Raw genomic sequence first — 19,956 nt, forward strand, 5'->3', positions numbered from 1 at the left:
CATGTCCCATAAAAAGACATACGCAACTATCAGAAAATTAAAAGTAATAATAATATAAACAAAATAATAAAAATCTTCGATAGCAGCAATGAAATTTATATTTTTATAGCTAAACTATAGATTGCCTGCACGAAAGGAAAAACATCAAGTCCAAAATAATTAAAACAAACATTTAATTTTTTAACACAAGCTAGGAACCAAAACGTTAATGTTTTCCAATGCTTTGCAAGGCTGTAACACATTAAAAGCACTATCAACGCACAATCCAATCAAACACCTTAAGACAGAACAAGGTGGTATCCATTATTTTGTTTCGGGGGGGGGGGGTACAAAAGAAACTTTTCAAAAAAAAATAAAAATTTTTTTATACGTATATTTGTTAGTTTTTTTTTTGCGAGCGGAACAAATATTTTCGGTGGAGGGGTTCAAACTGGGTACCCCCCCCCCCTGGATACACTAAGACAGAATATCTTGCAAGAAAATCCAGAGCAATGGGCATATATCGACACGAGAATAAAAATGTAATGCATATACCTCATGCCGCTGGTACATAGAACCTTCCCTCCCCTTACAGGACAATTAAAAAACCACAACCAAAAAATAAATCTTGTCTGCATTTTCTTTACAAAATACAAGACATTTGATTCAAGATCTGCTGCTCTTTCGACATTTTGGTTGCAGATCTGTTGCTACCCGCTAGGGTGTATAATTGACAGTTAGCCTCGTCCCCAAGGTGAGATAGAAAGCGAAAGTTAAAGGAAAAGTATTTTTGCTTAAAACCCAGATCAATATGTGGTAAATTCCCACATCAATATGTGGACCACATCAACATGTGTAAGTCAATCATATTTATTGACTTATGTCAATAAATATGAGGATATATGTGTCAAAACATTACAAAACGTGTACTTTTAAGCCAAAAGTATTTTCAGGGAACCTACACCCCTGATTGCTGGTGCAATAATGAATATTTGAATTGGGATACTTATTGTTTCTACTAATGGTGCTCTTTATTATGGCAGTAATTTTAGATGATCTTTTACGAAAGATTACAACTTTCTCACCCCCCCCACCCCTACACTACATTTAACTGCTATCTGCGCTCCTGATTCCGTCTTATTGTCTTCCCAGGGCCCAAACATTAGATTTAACGTTTCTTTAATACAATTACAGGTGCAGCTGCTTGGAATATCAGCCACGTATAAGATTACTCATGGTTGATCTTCTAGCTAAACCCCCTTCTATGTATTCCTTCTTTTTTGGAAGTAGGGGGGATTGGGGGGTGGTTTGAAACATTATTCAAACACTTAGAATTGCAAAGACCAGCGGATCGGCCTAACGCTTGTGCAGTATACGCCTCTATGGAAACTGAAATTTAATTACAACTAAATAGCGAGTTAAATCAGAAGACACGATGATGTTATCAAAATAGTGTATCTGAAATATCATTGAAACCGCTTGGGGTATCGAGTTCAATCTTTTGGGAAGTGTTAGGGTAGCCAAGCGGCCTTCAGTTTTGAGTTGGGGAAGGGGACAGAGAAGAGGGCTAAAAATGCGAAGATAATCCCGGTTATTTTCTTTCTCCAGAACTGGAGTTAGTATTTGTATTCTCGACAATGTAGAAGGACGGTGAACCCAGAAATACAATCCAGTGGTTACAGTCTTTTTTTGTCAAAAGAAGACATTTCAGTTTTGGGGAAAGGCTAAAAGCCAAGAACGGACCTGAAGGAAGGTGAAATACTGCAAAAAACACACAAGTTGATCCCTATTTTAAAGTTCCTCCCTTTTTTAGGCACAAATTTAAACATATTTTAAAACTTATGGAACAAGGCAAATCAATCGCGGAAAAGTATCAGTTAAATTGGAAAACTCTGCAGGTGTCTATTTCATGAGGGGCAAAGCCTCCCCATTTCATTTCATGAGGGGCAAAGCCTCCCCATTTCATTTCATGAGGGGCAAAGCCTCCCCATTTCATTTCATGTGGGGCAAAACCTTCCATTCCATAGGAAAGCTAAAATATGTGTAAGTTATAAATGTACATGAAAGAAGTCGTCCTAGGATTTCCAGGAGAAACGGAGAGTACTATATTTAGTCCTTTTAAAGCTATAGTCTTTTAAAAAAAAAGAACGTTCTGACCATTTAAATGTATACACTCCAAAAGAGTAAATATATGTTGAATACATGAAAAACAGAAGCTATCATAAATATAGAAGGTTTGGCTGAATTCACACTTTCTTGAAACCACTTTCGCATGTTCAGTACAATGCATTCCTACTTGAGAATAGTAGGAGCTTGCTAATTCAAAACTTCATTATGAACATAACATTTTCTTTTCAATTTCAGAATAAAGAATTTTCTTTTCAATTTTTGAGAAAGAAAATAGGAAAAGCTTTGTCAGTTTTTAATTAAATCGAATTCAAAATATCTTGAATGCCAAATTTACCTCTAAACTAGTGATAGAGGGAAAAGAAGAGGGGCTGACCCCAACGAAAAGCTAGAATATATATATATATATATATATATATATATATATATATATATATATATATATATATATATATATATATATATATATATATATATATATATATATATATATATATATATATATATATATATATATATATATATATATATATATATATATATATATATATATATATATATATATATATATATATATATATATATATATATATATATATATATATATATATATTGTAGTCACGAATTTAAGGCTCGTGGTTAAGTGCATTTGGGGCAACTAGTTCAACCGACAAGTCATAAGCTTAACTGATACTTTTTTCGCATAATACACACCAAACAAGAGGCGAAAAACTGTTCGCATGCAGAATATTAGCGACGTCACAGTTCAAATGGATATGAAGTAGTAGTGTCAGTACAGAAAGGTGCTATAAGGCCTGACTAAACAAAAATAACACTCTCTTTTTAAACCACAAGCACTATGCATTAACGGGCCTTCCTGGCACCAAAACTTCTTTATTACAGATTCAAATAGAAAATCCGAAATCACAAGCTATTTCACAACCGAGATGAATTTAGAAAAAGGCTCCTTAGCTGCACCATTGCGAATATCGTTAGAGGGAGTTGAATGTTCCCAAATGGGCTTTGCAATTTGGGCAAGAATGAACAATATTCATGCAAGATGGGATGCAACACGGAATTAAACAGCAGCCAAACCAGCACCTGAAAATGAAACAAATTTTTTTTCTGAATGAAACAAACAACATGAATATTTTTAAAACTAAAGAAAAACCAATTTTCGGTAAAAAGGTCAGTTTCATTTAATCACCAGCGCAATTGCCGGTTCTTTTTACGAGTTCGTTTAAGTGAAATGCATTTCATTGCCGGAAGTTGTTTTTTTGGTACTGTGTAGCCTATATATTACCGCGAAAGACCGAAATTAGAGAATGTCGATATTCATCAGTGAATGTACAAAATCCTTTTTTTTTCTACTCGAATTTAGTCAGCTAGGTCAGTTTTATACAAGGTTAGATGGTGATAGATTAGGTTAGGTTTCTTATTCATTTCAGGGATTTATAACCTAATTTAACCAAACTTAAACCTTATCATCAGATGTTGCACAAAACTGACAAATCTGACTGGCAAAGCAGAGAAAAAGGAATTCCGAACTTTCACTGGTGAATGTCGATATTTACCAGATTTCACTCTTCCACCGCAACATCTATATCTTATAATGATATATAATGATATATATATATATATATATATATATATATATATATATATATATATATATATATATATATATATATATATATATATATATATATATATATATATATATATATATATATATATATATATATATATCTTGAATCTGAGTAGATTGTTAGCTATTTATGTTTATTTATATCCAAAATCATGTTTTAGGTGCCAGTAATCGGTGCATTAGCTTATGTTTAATATATATATATATATATATATATATATATATATATATATATATATATATATATATATATATATATATATATATATATATATATATATATATATATATATATATATATATATATATATAAATATATATATAGTATATATATATATATATATATATATATATATATATATATATATATATATATATATATATATATATATATATATATATATATATATATATATATATCTTGAATCTGAGTAGATTGTTAGCTATTTATGTTTATTTATATCTAAAATCATGTTTTAGGTGCCAGTAATTGGTGCACTAGCTTATGTTTAATGCTATTTGCCTAACCACGACTAAGATCCGATTTTAATCCTTTAATCCTTTTGCTGCGTGTCATTTGGCACGGAACACCCTTCCCGATTCGGCTCGAGAATGTCACTCGTTTGGCACCTTCAAAAGACTAGTAAAAAATTTTTGTTTTAATGTGATTAATTTTCCTTACTTTTGCCTGAATTAATTTTTAATTTTTCCTGAATAAACCTTACTTTATAATTTTTATAAGAAGGGTATGAAGATCACCTTTTCGTTTTGAGAATAATATGCAGAGAAATGAATTATGTTATGCTTTATTGATGTTTGATTTGTTTGTTTTTTGGTACTTTTTTTCTTCTTTTTTTTATCTCAGTAAGTAATTGGCTATTGTTCTCTGAGTAAGTATTCCGTATATAATCCCATAATTACAGATCAAGGAGCCTTTGGGGGGACTAGCACAGTGTATTATTTTATTTATATTGATAATAAATAAAATCGTATCTTATCTTGATACCAAAACAACCTGTTTTATTAAGTAGGAAGGAGACTAACTTAAAATGATTGAATTGAAATATGACTTAGATCTTAAGTTTTAAAGCAAAATATATCGATCCGCCTGTCTAGCATCGGTTTCTCAATTAGTGCAAAAAATTTTGACAATCCTTTTTTTAATATTTTAAAGATAAATAGCTGAGGTAAGTGAATGACGTTTTTAGAGGTTTTAACCATTATATATTTGAGCTAATTCCAGAAAGTTTCTCAAGAAAGCTGAAATTACCAGTTATTTCTGTAATTGAGGAAAGTCAATGACACTTTCAGAGATTTTATGCACTGTATATCAGAGCTTATTCCTGAAAGTTTGATTCAGATAGCTGTACTACTCTCTCCAAAATATCAAATAAAGTTTCTCAAGAAAGCTGAAATCACAAGCTATAACTGTAGATGCACTAAGTCAATGTCACTTTCAGAGATTCTAAGAACTGAATACTTGAGCTGATTCCTGAAAGTTTATTTCACCTGGCTCTATTACTCTCTCTTAAATATAATAAATTAAACCATAGCTAAAACAAAATTATATCTTTACAGCTTGGAAAAGAATGAACATAGTAAGGACTGAAACAAAATGATTAAAATTGAGTGCCCCATGTCTGCAAAAATGGATTGGGAGGGATATACTGCCTAGCTTAGCCTACATGATGCATCTTAATTTCGTGTGACTTTTAAATATGTAATTCTACAATTAATGACAAATCAATATAGCACCAAGCCATCTGAGGCAGCCAAGACTCTGAAAAATTTGTTTTGAAGTTGCATTAAAAATGGAAAACACTCCCCTTAAGGTTATTTATCCACTGATTTCACTTATGGAGGCACATCTACTCCATAAGAGCTCAGGGAAGGCGAAAAACTTTAAATATTTGGAATATACAGACGAAAAATGTGCTTTTTGTTTATTCTTTTTTTTTTGGAAACTATGTGAATTTTAAATACTAGAGCTCAAGCTATGAATTTATTTTTATTTCAATCCTTAAATACTTAAAAGATTCTTATACGAGTATATTTTCAAGAAAAAGTTACATGTGCAACCTTCCCCCTGGATACTGCATTGGTTTCACTATTTCACATCATATTTCGCTGAAGATGGCTATTATTCGCAACCAAAATATTTGTTTAGGTTATCTCATATTTAATTCACTGTCTTTAGGAAATACCCCATTAAATTTTTTTTTAGTATCTCTGGCTCGAAAACTGTAAAACGTGATTCATATAGACTATGTATCAAAATGAATCCACATTAGTCAGCTACACGTTACAACTTGGGAAAGGACTTTCTTATTCTAAATCCTTGATCAGTAAACTGTTTCAATCAAAAGCTTAAACACTACACCTTCCCATTCTGTAAAATTATAAAAAATGTTAATTTTTTGGAAGAAGACCTATTGAATAAAGCAAGAGGTACCGGTTTTGCCATTTTTATCGCAGTTTTGCTATCTCCAGTCTGTTAGTGACTGGTTTGATGTAGCGTCGATGGCTGTTTTCTACAACCATTTAAAAATCAACCTCTTCTCTAGAGCTTTCTCGTACTATACCCCCGATTATCCAACCAACAAGAGAGACACGAAGGCACACAGTTCGGTCCAATTATCTTGAGGTTGGCAAGCCGAAAAAAGAGTACTTTAAGAACAACGTCATCCGACGTTGCACTTCGGTCTGGAATGATCTTCCTAGGGCAGTTATCCCTAAGTTTCTGTGTTGACTCTTTTAAAAGAAGATTCAATAGTCGTCCAAAAATCACGATAAAAGACTAGCATTTTAAAAAAAAAAACAGATATTTAATTATATCTGGGGCCGCAAATTAATAAATAAAATATAAAGAAAAAATCACTTCTAACTTATATTAAACAGTGTACTAGATTATTAATAATTCCAACCTTAGTAACAAAGACTCTTTTTTTTATTAGTTTACAAATGTTCAAAAATGATTGTCGATCAACCAAGTCACACAAAAAAAGTATTGTTGGACCAGAGCAGAAATCTTATCTGAAAATATCGATTTTGGTCAGTGAAACAGCCAGTAAAAATGACCAACCAGAAGGTAAGATTGATATACCAGAAGATAAAAGTTGTTAAATCGAAATTAGTGGCAACATAAATTAAGAGAAGCGAAAACCTTTAGAAAACTTCAAATGATTTTTCCAACAGGGTAAAAAAATAAAGTAGTAGATTTGCAAAAGAAACTGTAGAAATGGAAGTATTCAGATATGTAAAAACTCTACGAAGATAGGGGCGTGCATATTTTCTCCAAGGGGATCGAAATTAGTGGTAACATAAATTCAGAGAAGCGAAAACCTTTAGAAAACTTCAAAATGATTGTTCCAACAGGGTAAAAAAAATGAAGTAGTAGATTTGCCAAAGAAACTGTAGAAATGGAAGTATTCGGATATGTAAAAACCCTACGGAAATAGGGGCGTGCATATTTCCTTCAAGGGGGCTGATGCCGGTTTTCTGGTATAATAGAAAAACAGAAAGTTCACTGTTTTCCCACCAAAGGATTTTTTTTTGAAGTAATAGATTTGCCAAAGAAACTGTAGAAATGGAAGCATTCAGATATGTGTCAACTCTACGGGGAGAGGAGCATGAAATTTATCCCGAAGGAGGCTGACACTGGTTTTCTGGTATTACAGAAAAACGGAAAATTAACTGGTAAAAAATGTTTTGCCTCAAAAAATGTTCGTTTTTTTAAGGGCTTCATATTTGTCGTTGAAGTAAAAGATTGCCTCTTTGTCTAGAATATAGTTTAGCATTAGTTAACCAGTTCAAAAGGTAGGACTATTTGTTTTTCCAGGAATATTGAACAAGGTGATGGGCTCGCGAAACTGCGTCACAAAAATAAGCCAATCAAATTAAAGTACACTTTTAGAACGGAAGCATCTCTTTGTTTAATCATTTCGTTTTTTTTATTTCCATTCACCATTTTCTTCAGTTCTTTTTTGACCATTTTCTTCATTTCTCTACTTCAATTTTCATCATTTTCATTTCATTTCTGTGTTTTCATTTCATTTCTTTTTTTAATCTTTGTTTTCTCTTTGATAGTGCGAAATTAAAAATCTTAGAGAATTATGATTCACGTAAGAATGCACGGCGAACTCCTTTAATTAGCATAAAAGTGGATTCAGGAGGGCGTTAAAGAGTAGTCAAACCACCATCTAAAATATATTTTTCTCGGATACACTGTATCACATGGTGTGATCTTCATTAAGATTCCCTGACTTTTAGGGGGCGTTTCAACCCTTTTTTAAAAATCAGGCAAATTTGATCGTAGCTTTTGATTTCATAGCATTTTCTTTTGAAATTATCATAGCAGATATATATTTATAGGTAGAGTAAACATATTATCCTTAAGTTTGATTATCCTAACTAAGATCTGAAAATTTGATAATTACAAAATTTATAAAACTAGAACAGTTTTCTTTTAATGATTATTTATTAAGGAAGGACATAAAATTATTCTGAAAATCAGAGGAGTGAAGTCTGTTAATGGTTAACGATATAACTGAACATAAATGGTCGGGATGCATTAACATCTTCAATGTGAATATTTTCGCTAGAAGCACAAATAAAAATAGACGCAATGGCCTATACAATCTTCAAAATTAACTGGAAGGTTTAAAGTAGAAAATCTACAAAAAAACGTACGCAAAAAGCCATATCTTTCACCACAATATCCAAGCCGTATCGACAGGGATGGGTTAGGGGGTTTGAACAACAACACCCACCCTCCTAAATGTTTGTCCGACTCGTAAGAACGTAACAAAAATAAATATAAACAAATTTTTGATGCGTCTTCAAAGTTTTTTTGTACCCCTCTACAAAAAAAAAAAATAAAATCCTGGATACGCTCTTGACAATATCCAAAGTTCTTATATTCTTAGTTTACCTTGGAGGCTTTGATGGAAATACAAACTTCAGTGTACCTTCTAAGCCAAAGACGATGGCCTAAGAAATGAAATTTTTGATTTGAGATGCAAACGAGGCATCTCAAGTATTGAAAATCAAGTATTTTGCAGTAGGCATCGAGACATGGCTAATTGTAGAAAAAGCCAAGACAGATAGTCCGAGTAATTGATAGGCAAATGTTCAAATGGCACGGGTAAATGGCGGGAGTAAGTATGACTCTCTTATTGAACAAATACTTGTGTGTTAGTTTTTGGAAAGGCACGCCTGCCTAATTGCTTGGGTTAGTTTGTAAAACTATTGCAATCCATTTTTTACTACTACTACTACTACTAGCAACTCACCGCAGCACCAAGCCACCTGAGGCCAACACAGCTACGCCCGCTCCTCCTCCATCCCAATCTATTCAAAGCCTCCCTTTTTACACCCGCCCACGAAGTTCCCATTTCCTTTAAATCTTTCTTTATGACGTCCTCCCACCCCAGACGGGGACGACCTGCTTTCCGTTTAGCCCTATATGGTTGGCCGAAAGGAACAATCTTCGGCAATCTGTCATCCTTCATCAGCACAACGTGCTCTAACCACCTCAACCTTTTTTTTCCTTATAGCCCTAGAGATCAGTATTGAACCACATTTTTCGTATATCCTCCTGTTTGATATACGGTCAGTCAGCTGGGTACCCACAACAATCCTTAAGCAATTTCTCTGGAAAACATCTAGCAAATCTTCATCCGCTTTTCGGAGCGTCCATGCTTCAGAGCCATATTTTTCGTATAAATGTGGTTAGGTATTGAACCGCATTTTTCGTATAGCCTATTGTTTGAAATACGGTCAGTCAGCCGGATACCCAGAACAATCCTTAAGCAATTTTTTTGGAAAACATCTAGCGAATCTTCATCAGCTTTTCAGAGCGTACATGCTTCAGAGCCATATTTTACCACTGTCATTACTATAGCTTCTAATATTCTAATCTTTGTTTGCACACTTATCTTCCTATTCTTCCAGACTTTTTTTTAACTGTGAAAAAACACCCTGAGCCTTGGCTATTCTATTTTTAACATCTTCACTGCTCCCACCATCTTTACTAATAATACTACCAAGGTAAGTGAAGCTGCCCACCTGATCAATCTTTTCATTACCCAACGTCACCTTTTACCTTCACTTATTCCTAGGCTTAGTGACTTAGTCTTCCTAACATTAATTTTCACACCAATTCTAGCACCCTGAACTCGCAAAACCTCTAAAACTTCACTCATTTTGCTCACACTTTCATCTAGGATGCTTAAATCATCAGCATAATCCAAGTCCAGGAGACTTTTTCCTCCCCATTTGGCTCCGTGGTCTCCCATTGCCTTTCCTGTGCTCCTTAAAACAAAGTCCATAAAAATAATCCATACAAAGGGGGATAGAACACAACCCTGCTTAACTCCTGATTTAATACAAAACCAGCTGCTAACCTCAGTTCCTACCTTAACCGCAGCAGTGTTATTCTCGTACATAGCACTAATCACTTTAATGTATTTGTCTGGTATACCGTACAAGGATAAAACCTTTACTAAAGCTCTTCTATCAACAGAGTCGAACGCTTGCTCATAATCTATAAAACTGAGGACCAAAGGTGTTTGAAAACTCAGGCACTTCTCAATTATTAGCCTAAGAGTGAAAATTTAGTCGACACATCCTCTACCTTTTCTAAAACCGCACTGCTCTTCTCTTAAAACTTTGTCTACGGCATCTCTCAGTCTAAAAAGTATCATATTACTAAGTAATTTGCTACCTACAGAGACCAGACTAATGCCTCGGTAATTACTACACTCACGTTTATCACCTTTCTTATTAAGCGGCTTAATTAACGTTTTCCTCAAATCGTTAAGTACTTCCCGTTTTTCAAAAATCATATTCATAATTTTCAATAACATATTTCTAACCTCAGAGCCACCATATTTAAGAAACTCATTTACCACCCTATCAGCACCTGGAGCCTTATTATTCTTTAATCCTTTTAGTACTGTTTCTGATTCCTCCTCACAAAACAAATCTTCCTTCCCATCCAAGGTATCACAAACTTTTTCATTTTCCTCTACACATTTTTCTGCAACTCTAGCTTAGTGAAGCAAGACTTCAAAATTCTTGATTCATCTCTCTTTATAATTTTCATTATCAGGAACTGTGACTACATTTCAATGATTAATTGGGCTATTTCTATATTTGCAACTCCCTCTCAGTTTGTGGGAGCGCAAGAGCAAAATGTTATCATTATGCATTCAAGATTCATCTTCCAGATCATCGGTAATTTTATCCATGGCATCCACTTCACACCTCCTTAGTTCATATTTTAATGCTTTCTCCACATTCTTTACATTTCTTTTGTTTTCATACGATCTATCACTCAGATAATTCTTGTATAAGTCCTTTCTCCTTTCTATTAAACATAAAGCTTTATCACTAATATTCTTAGCTGCAGTTCTAGCTTTCTTCCCTAATACACCTTCCGCAACTTCACAAATTATTTTTCTAAAATTATTCCAACCATCTTCCACATTATCAAATTTTAAACTCTCAAGTTTTATATTCAACTGTTCCTGGAAAGTTTCTCTCAAATTCTCATCCTGGAGTCTACCAACATTCTAACTTCCCGGGAGGTAGCTACCCTTCGGATATTTCAGCTTTAAATTAACCCTTGATACTACTAGATGGTGATCTTTACTTTTAACATAAATAAGAGCGCTTCTATATGCCCTAGTATCTTGTATTGATCCTGCTATTCTTCGGTTTACTGTAATATAATCAATGAAGCTTACTGTCTTACCATCATTTGAACATCACGTTAACTTATGAGCCATTTTATGACCAAGCACCTTATTGTTTATAACTAGATCGTTATACCTACAAAATTGCAAAAGTCTGTGTCCATTACTGTTTTCTTTTCCTACACCAAAATTACCTAGGCTGGGATACCATCTATCCATATTTCTACCAACCTGGGCGTTAAAATCTCCCAGTAATAACATCATATTTCAACCTGGGACCTTGTCTATTTTCTCCTGTAACTGTAAGTAAAATTTATCCGAGTCACTAGTATCTCCGTCAGTCAGTTCTACAGGGGCGTATACTACTATAACTGATACCCTGAACTTTTTAGTCATAAAATGATCAATTTGTATGCTATTATTAATACCTTCCGAGCCTAAAAAAGACTTAGCAGCTTCCTTATTCATCATCAGCCCTACTCCCTGTCTATGTATCCCATACTTCCTACCTGAGTAAACAAATTCTGTATCACCTAATTTCATTCTTCCTACCCCTGGGATATGAGTTTCTGAAACTCCTAATAAATCCAGTTCGAACCGTCTGAATTCGTCAGTCAAAATGTCGATACGATAGTCATTTTTTAACGTCGTAACATTCCAAGTTCCAATTTTCATGTTCTTTAAATCATTGAAATTATTTTCCCCTCAGGAAAAGCAATGATCCCGGATACCAGTGCAGGACGGGGATCACATATCTTCTCAAGTCTACACCAAAGTGCTTAAGCCGGCTTAGAACCGGACAGCAAGAAGTCCCTGGGACCTCCTTGAATGGGGGCTTTGTGCAATCCTGGGCCCATCTTGGTCACAACATGGTTTTCAGCACTTGGCGATGGTTTTCAAGCCTATTACCTCCGACTCATTATATATTCATGCCTACAAATATTATGCTACCATGGGGAGGCATCCCATAATAGATAAATTAGCTAGGAAGAGGTTTTTCAGCCCAAAGACGCCCATCATAACATACCAAGACCAGAAGAATTGTCCATTAGTCAGAATCCCGTGCGACTGCTGTGTCGTTTACTAGGCTATAATTTCCTCAAGGGGCGCCACTCCTCAAGTAGGAATAGAGTTGACCGCAAGGTACCTAGTTTTGCAGGTGCCCCGAGAAGGTCAAGGCAGCCCGTTGCAGAGGCCGCTGTCCATAGGTCAAGATCTTACACCACAGTTGTCCTTCTCACGAGGATCCTTCCGCGATGATGCTCTGCATCACCATGCACTTTAACCCATTACTGGGAGAAGGTTTGCAACTCGTGGAACTTGTGGACAAACCAGTGGGCCCTTTTGAGTGTACATTTGAGGGGCCTTCTTCCTACTCCGCCTGTGTTTATGACCCCGGGCGAGGGTGCCCCAGATTCTATTATGGACCCCCAGGGACAAGGTCCATCCTCGGTCCGTGCCTCCTATGGAGGTACCCTACATATCTGAAGAGCGTTTCCCTATCGCCACCTGGGAACACGCTGAATGGCCTGGGGGAGGTCAGTCCACTACGCTCATGTATGTGTGTGTGTTGTTTTGAGAGCATAACCTTGCGAAAACCAAATAAAAAACAACTGCGTTTTCTGCTAAAACCTATCTGAACATTTTTTAGTCAGCAACCAACACCAAGATGCTGACATAAAACTTCAGTGACAAATAATGGACACGAGGTCTTTGAAAATAATTTTTTTAGCACCCAAAAAAGATTTTCTTCAGTGTACGGACACCCATTCAATAGTCAGAATTATTATCAGCCACTTTGTCCCACATTGCAGTTTCAGGGAATAAATGCAAGGAGAGAAGAAAAGGTACAGTTTCAAGAACATGTTTTCCTCATCGATGAAATCGATGAGAGCGTTTCTTCAATGCCTTCTATGAAAGCGTCTTCTACTTTAGCGGAGTTTGTTGGCAGGGAGAGGGTCTGTTGGATCAAGAATTTCAGTTCCTCTTGAATCAAAATTTATATAAGATCTATTTAGAGTCTCAGGTAGGTTGACCAAGAATTCAAAACTGGCCTAGGACCGCTATACTGCCTGGAATTAGAGGCAAAGAAGGCACGTCTACTTCAGGCCATAAAAAAGCTGACCAAGAATTCAGGATAGGCATGATACCGTTAACTTGTTTGAAATATCTGACAAACAATCGGTTAAAGCCATCTTCATCTTCCAAATAGTACCTATTCAATGCCTAAGCTCAGCCCGACATTCTGAGCAAATTTCAATTTTTCACAAATTTTTGGGTCACTTGCCCGAGACTCTCGGCGGTTGGGTCCCTCCAAAAATTGTCCCAAGTTCCTCTCTCACCTTAGAGCTTATTCACGGATGCCTAAAGCCATGAATAGTTTGACCGTTTCCCTAGCAGTAACCATGCACTACACACACACCAACAATAATCTAGCCCATGTCTATCGCTTAGCATTCAAGTCAAAAAGTAAAAAAAAAATGTCGGCAAAATCAGTCAAAGGCCACAAGCATTTAAAACTTGCAAATGGGCCAGTCAGTCATCACTAAAAACAAGTTTCAAATAGGACATTTAGCTGGTTTTTTTTTTCAAAAGAAAACAGAGTTTGGATAAATGTACTCCATTATTCTCCTATTATTCTAAGATATACAAATATGTATATTTGATTTGAAAATTCGACTATACGCTCTATGAACCCATGAAAATCAGTGGGAGAAGAGAAAAACGGGGGTTCACTAGCTCAACCAGTTGTCCTACTACATGAATTCAACTGAGGTTGAACAGCGCTGCCTACGATATTGTTTATATGCCCTTTTAATATCCGCATGCATATAGGTTTTTTGTTTAATTTGAAACCTCCCCTAAACGTTCCCTAGAAGTTTCAACTTAAAAAAAAACGTTGTAAAATAAAGAATAATAAAGAAAAATAAAGACTAAACCAAAAGAGTTTAAACGGGGTTCCCAATTGTCGGAAGAAGCCACGTCACCACGTGGCATCGTCACGGAAGAAGCCACGAAGCCACGTTTTGGAAATCATGATCAATAAGTACAATTTTATCAGTAAACGAGTTCATAGGTTTGTCCTCAATTTCCTGAAAACGAGTCCAACCCAACCGGCCAGACTCGTGGAATCACAGCCAGATTTAATTTTCGCTGCTTTTTGCGCTTTATTAAATGGAAAAAGAGAAGTAAGAAGCAACATTAAAACCCAAAATAATATTTCAGGCACTTGTGCTACTACATCAACTGAACTTCTTCAGCTTGGGTTGATTGACACTAAATTTTAGGTACCTTTAAGACAACCATTTTTTACTTTATTTACTGATTTCTCATTAAATAATTATTTTATTTTAAAATCGTTCCCTTAAATATTATACCCATTTTGTTAAGTTCAGTAAACGGAAGGGTAGTGTGGTCTAAGAAATTATTTATTTTAACTAATTCAAAGAATAGGTGCATAAAATTACAGCAGGCAAGGCGTTTGGCAATCGGCTTAGTTGACTCGTCCTAACTTTCAACCTTTTTTAAATCGTAAATACCAACCTACACCTATTCTTATGCTTAACTAACATTTGGAAATTGCAACTTCCTCATTAGCTTGGAAAACATGTTTTAGATGGGCAAAATTTTGATGAATGGATCTACAACCCAAATTAGATTTCAGGTTACTACAACCCAGGATCTACAACCCAAATTAGATTTCAGGTTACTACAACCCAGGATCTACAACCTAAATTAGATTTCAAGTTGCTATAGTCCAGGATCTACAACCAAAATTAGATCTCAGGTTACTACAACCCAAATTCGATTTCAGGTTACTACAATCCAGGATCTACAATCAAAATTAGATTTCAGGTTACTACAACCCAAATTAGATTTCAGGTTACTACAACCCAAATTAAATTTCAGGTTACTACAACCCAGGATCTACAACCCAAATTAGATACCTGGAACTCCCGCTACCTTCTTACTTGTGAAGTTAATATATTATAAGAGCAAAGGTGCTAACTTATAAAAAAAAAAATTATATTCAAATTTAAAATAGAAACCATCTCAAACCCCAGCAGCCTTTTGCAAAGCCTTTAGTTAAAAAAACCAAAGGCTAAAAAAAACAACTCCGGATTATGATGTAACACTACATGGCAACATCACAAATCGATGAAAGCGTTTCTTCTATGTCTTCTATGAAAGCACCTTCTATGTTAATGATGTAACACAACATGGCAACATCACAAATCGATGAAAGCGTTTCTTCTATGTCTTCTATGAAAGCGTCTTCTATGTTAGCGGAGTTTGTTGGCAGGGAGAGGGTCTGTTGGATCAAGAATTTCAGTTGCTCTTGAATCAAATTTATATAAGATCTATTTAGATGGTAACTTTCAATGATTGAAAACGCCTTTTCAGGGCCCAATTTGGGGTGTAAATCCCTTCAAAATTGCTTCACTCGCTTAGTAAGTTATCTTTTAGAGATAGAAAGGAGTCGTTGTCCTGTACTTCGCCAATAAACGACATAAGATAATTAAACCCAAGAAATTTGACTGTTTAAAAAATATTTATTATAATATGGTTGTACTATAATATGTACAACACTATTAAGTACTAAAATATGTACAATATTTACATATATAATATGTACTTATAATACAACCTAGGGAGCTCTCTTACTTAAGCTAAAAAAAAAAATCATAGAATATGTTTAAAACCACGAGAACTTCTCAAAAAGGGAGTAAAACAGAGGTTTTTCATACGCTTCTTCTACACACACCCAAGGCAATCTCAGGTAATTTAACTCTCCCCCCATAGAACCCCCAGGCATTATAGGTGTCTCTGCATGCATAAGATTATATAAATATATCCAACACACAACTTATCATGGACTCCGAAGATTATACGCCCTCAGTAAAATACCTAATAGATCTAAATTTCACGATTATCATACCCCCTCAGCTTGAGTGACATTTTGCCAATGCCCATGATTACAGTACAACACAATGATACCTTCTATGTTGACCATTATTGGTAACAGACAATTGGTCGATTTTCAAACCAATATCTCTTTTCGGATTGTATCTATACTGACTGATATTTCTACAGCTATTATTTCTAGTATTTCTATTATTATTATTATTTCTAACCATTAGCCTACTATTATTTCTAAGCGCTAGTATTTCTAAAGCACTCGTTATACTACAAATACCATAAGGCACTGAAATATAAACAATAAATAACCCTTCGACCACAAAATTTTCAAAATAATTAGGTTAACAAAAATCATGCAAGAAAACAAAACAAACATCATACGTGGATTAAGAATCCTTTAAGCAGAAGATTTGATTTTCTAGTTAATGTAGCCCAACCAATAAGAAGATCACAGATGAAAACAGATTTTCACAAATGAAAAGGAGTTAAAAACTTTATTATTTTTTTTTAATTTGAGATATTATATCTGGCAAAATGACTCACTTTATAGCTTTATTAGCCAAAATTTATTAAGTAAACGATAAAAGTATGACGCTATATAAGCGGATGTAATGAAAGATAAGCTCACTTGCTAATGATCCATTTAGAAAAAAAAAAATATGCTTTGACGTAAATAGCCCACAATAGACGGCAATAGCAGAACTTTGAAACTAACACCCGCATTAATCCTCCCCTCCCATAGATTGGTTAGAAGCACGTTTTGAGGAAACTATCTCAAGAGGATTTCTCGAGGTTTCCATCCTTGGTTATAGCGCCTTACAGGAAGAATATGCTCGTGAATGTTTAATTTTTTTGTTGAAATCCCCCCCCCACAAAAAAGGGTCACACTGATTGCGCCTATGGCTGCAATGCTTAGTTTTTAAAGAACGCGGTGACACTGGCATGTCAAGGAACAATGATTTCATTCCAAGTCGAGATTTCTGGGGGGGGGGGAGGGGCAAGTACACTAACGTCCATGTCTCCAAGAGTAACCTATTTTGCAAAAATCTACGTTTCTAGTTTAGATAGTTCAGCCGATACACAGAGCCGTCCCTAGGGTTAGTGGTGCCCAGGAGAAATTAATTACAGCGCCCCTCTCCCGACTCAAATATAAGCGAAAAAAGCTGAATCACAGTGAAAAATATGACCAAAGTGGGCAACCCCCAGCCGCAGCACCCCCTACCCTTGCTGCAACACCCGGGGCTTCTGCCCCAATCCCCCTTTGAACAGCTCTCCAATTTATCAGAGGCGTATCTAGGATTTTTAGTGCCCATAGTCCATTTTTAGCCAAAAAGTGTCTCGGTGGCATTCTAAAAATGAAAAAGTATAGCGAAAAGTGTCATATCCGAGATGAATTAAACCACGGATATACATAGGTGTTCGGAAACAGCAAGCGCACCCAGCCATATTTCGTAGATATCATGTAGTTTTCAAGTCACATTGAGTGCCTTTGGGTATTATGAAACTATGATGTTGTTTGATACCTCATTATTTATGTGTCTTAAAATTTCAGAAAATAAAAACAACAAATCTACTGATGTTTCGGGCTATTTTTTTCTCCAGAAGTACCACCATTTCAAAAATTGCCAATTCGCTTAAATAGGATGATAACATCAGAGCAGCAAATATAAGCATGATGTCAAACTATGAACACGTTCAGGTGATAAAATACAATAATGAAGTGTAATAACAATAATTTCATAATAAATTAATAATAAATAATAATTTATTAATATTTTAATTAATGATTATTAATTTGAAAAATTAATAAATTAAATAATTTAAAAATTAAATAATTTGAAAATTAAAAATCGATAAATTAATAAATTTATTAATAATTTATTATGTTTAAAACAATAATAATATATTAATAATTCCAAGCTCTGAATTTAGTCTTACACCTCCAAAATTTTCCCAAGTAAGTCCACTGTGTTTAAATACATGCATATAGTAAATAAGTACACAGTGCCATAGTAAACGTTAATAAAAAATAGCAAAAAACGCCACAAATAGCAGGATGAGGGCCTTCAGACTTTCATTGGTTTGAGCTGAAGGCCCGTGCTTCCCACCATAGCGAGGCCACTGGGTGGAGGTAGGTAACATATATTTGTTAGAGGTAGAGACCCCTCCTCGCAAGGGTCAAAGGCCCAAGCTAGAGCAGGGGGGGGGGAACACTACGCCAAATGCAACCCGTCTAATAAACATTTAAGGTACTTATATAAAAAAAAAGCTCAAAAAGTTTCACACAAGAATGATTTTTGCATTAACTGATAAAATTTGCCCCAAGGGTGTGAAAAATGTCACAGACCCTAAAAAATGTAAGTAAGGTGCCAAAAGTACTGCTTTGGCAACCTTACTATTGAGTGATACGGGTTTCATAAAAGAAGGGCATTAGATCCCAGATTGTGCCAACAATACAGAACTTTAAGAGAACTGAAGTTTACCAATCTGAGAAATACCAATCAAGACAAATTCCTATTTAAACTAGTTTGATTAGCCTATCAGTTTAGATTGCTAGTGCCCAGGTTAATCCCTAACATAAATTTGCCAAAAATAACTGTACGAGCCCTGCAAGGAGAGATCCTGTCAGCTATCCTGCCTGCAAATACCAACCCCCCCCCAAAAAAAAGATAAAAAGATTAATGCTTAATCCTGAATTTCTTGGTAATTCAACATTTTTCGATAAATTGTTTCTAATTTTCTGTAACAACAATCATAAGATATCAGATCTTAACTAATCTGGGTGGAAAACAAAAGTTGGTGTTACCAGCTTTATGTAGGTGTTATTTACATTTGAAATTAAACTTTATCAAACTACATTAATCTGATCACACATCACCAAAAACCAATTATGAATTGTGATTTCCTTTAAAATACCACATAGCACAATTAATGAGTACAAGCTCTTAGCTAAGAGTAAATAAAAAAGGTTTTTATGCCATTTGCCAGATTGAAAATATTGTAAAACAGAGAAAAACACTAAATAGCAAATCATTAATTTATGTTGGTTCATGACAGATGGCGCTATGAACCACGTATTTCTTTTCTTGAAGTAACTTCTCCTCTTTTTTAGAAAACTGATAAGTAGCAATAAAGTGTACAACAACACAAGTGTTTGAGACTTTCCACTAAGAAAACCATTTTTCCTAATGTCTATCATTTATTGTAGGAAGTTCAAGCGCCTGTGCTGAACTAACTAACAAACTAAAAAAAAAAAAAAAAAAAAAAAAAAAAAAAAAAAAAAAAAAAAAAGAGTTGACGATAATGTTTTATCGAATCAAAAAAACTTTCAGGGTAATAAACCTAGCTTGTAAAATTTTAACTTTCCAATAATTTATTGCACCAATTTTTAGGCTTTATATTTATAAATATTAGAAGAATATATCTACATGATATTGTCAAAAATAGTGCTAAAAACCAGCACAAGGCTGACTTTTTTTCGTTTTTTTTAACATTGAGGCAATTTCTAGTTTACTCAAACTTTCTCTCACTAAGAAGAGCATTCCCGATGACTAATCTTCACAAAACATATTAAATTAAGTTATA

The 19,956-nt window shown here is 34.6% G+C and overlaps 1 protein-coding gene across 2 annotated transcripts in view; it reads right to left on the reverse strand.

The window, feature by feature from the left end:
* Positions 1-2,707: 2,707 nt before the first annotated feature.
* Positions 2,708-19,956, reverse strand: part of LOC148945755 (LITAF domain-containing protein-like) — a 37,673-nt gene continuing 20,424 nt past the window's right edge. The window contains exon 3 of one of the 2 annotated variants that reach the window (XM_089097752.1): positions 2,708-3,207. In XM_089097752.1, coding sequence (XP_088953878.1) covers positions 3,099-3,207 — 109 coding nt within the window. In that variant the 3' untranslated portion in view covers positions 2,708-3,098. The remainder of the gene's footprint in view (positions 3,208-19,956) is intronic. The other variant, XM_089097751.1, reaches the window with a different exon arrangement.

Source organism: Artemia sp. Qi Xiang Cuo, chromosome 12 (assembly GCF_049724085.1).
Source record: "Artemia sp. Qi Xiang Cuo chromosome 12, ASM4972408v1, whole genome shotgun sequence".
Classification (NCBI taxonomy): Eukaryota; Metazoa; Arthropoda; class Branchiopoda; order Anostraca; family Artemiidae; genus Artemia; species Artemia sp. Qi Xiang Cuo.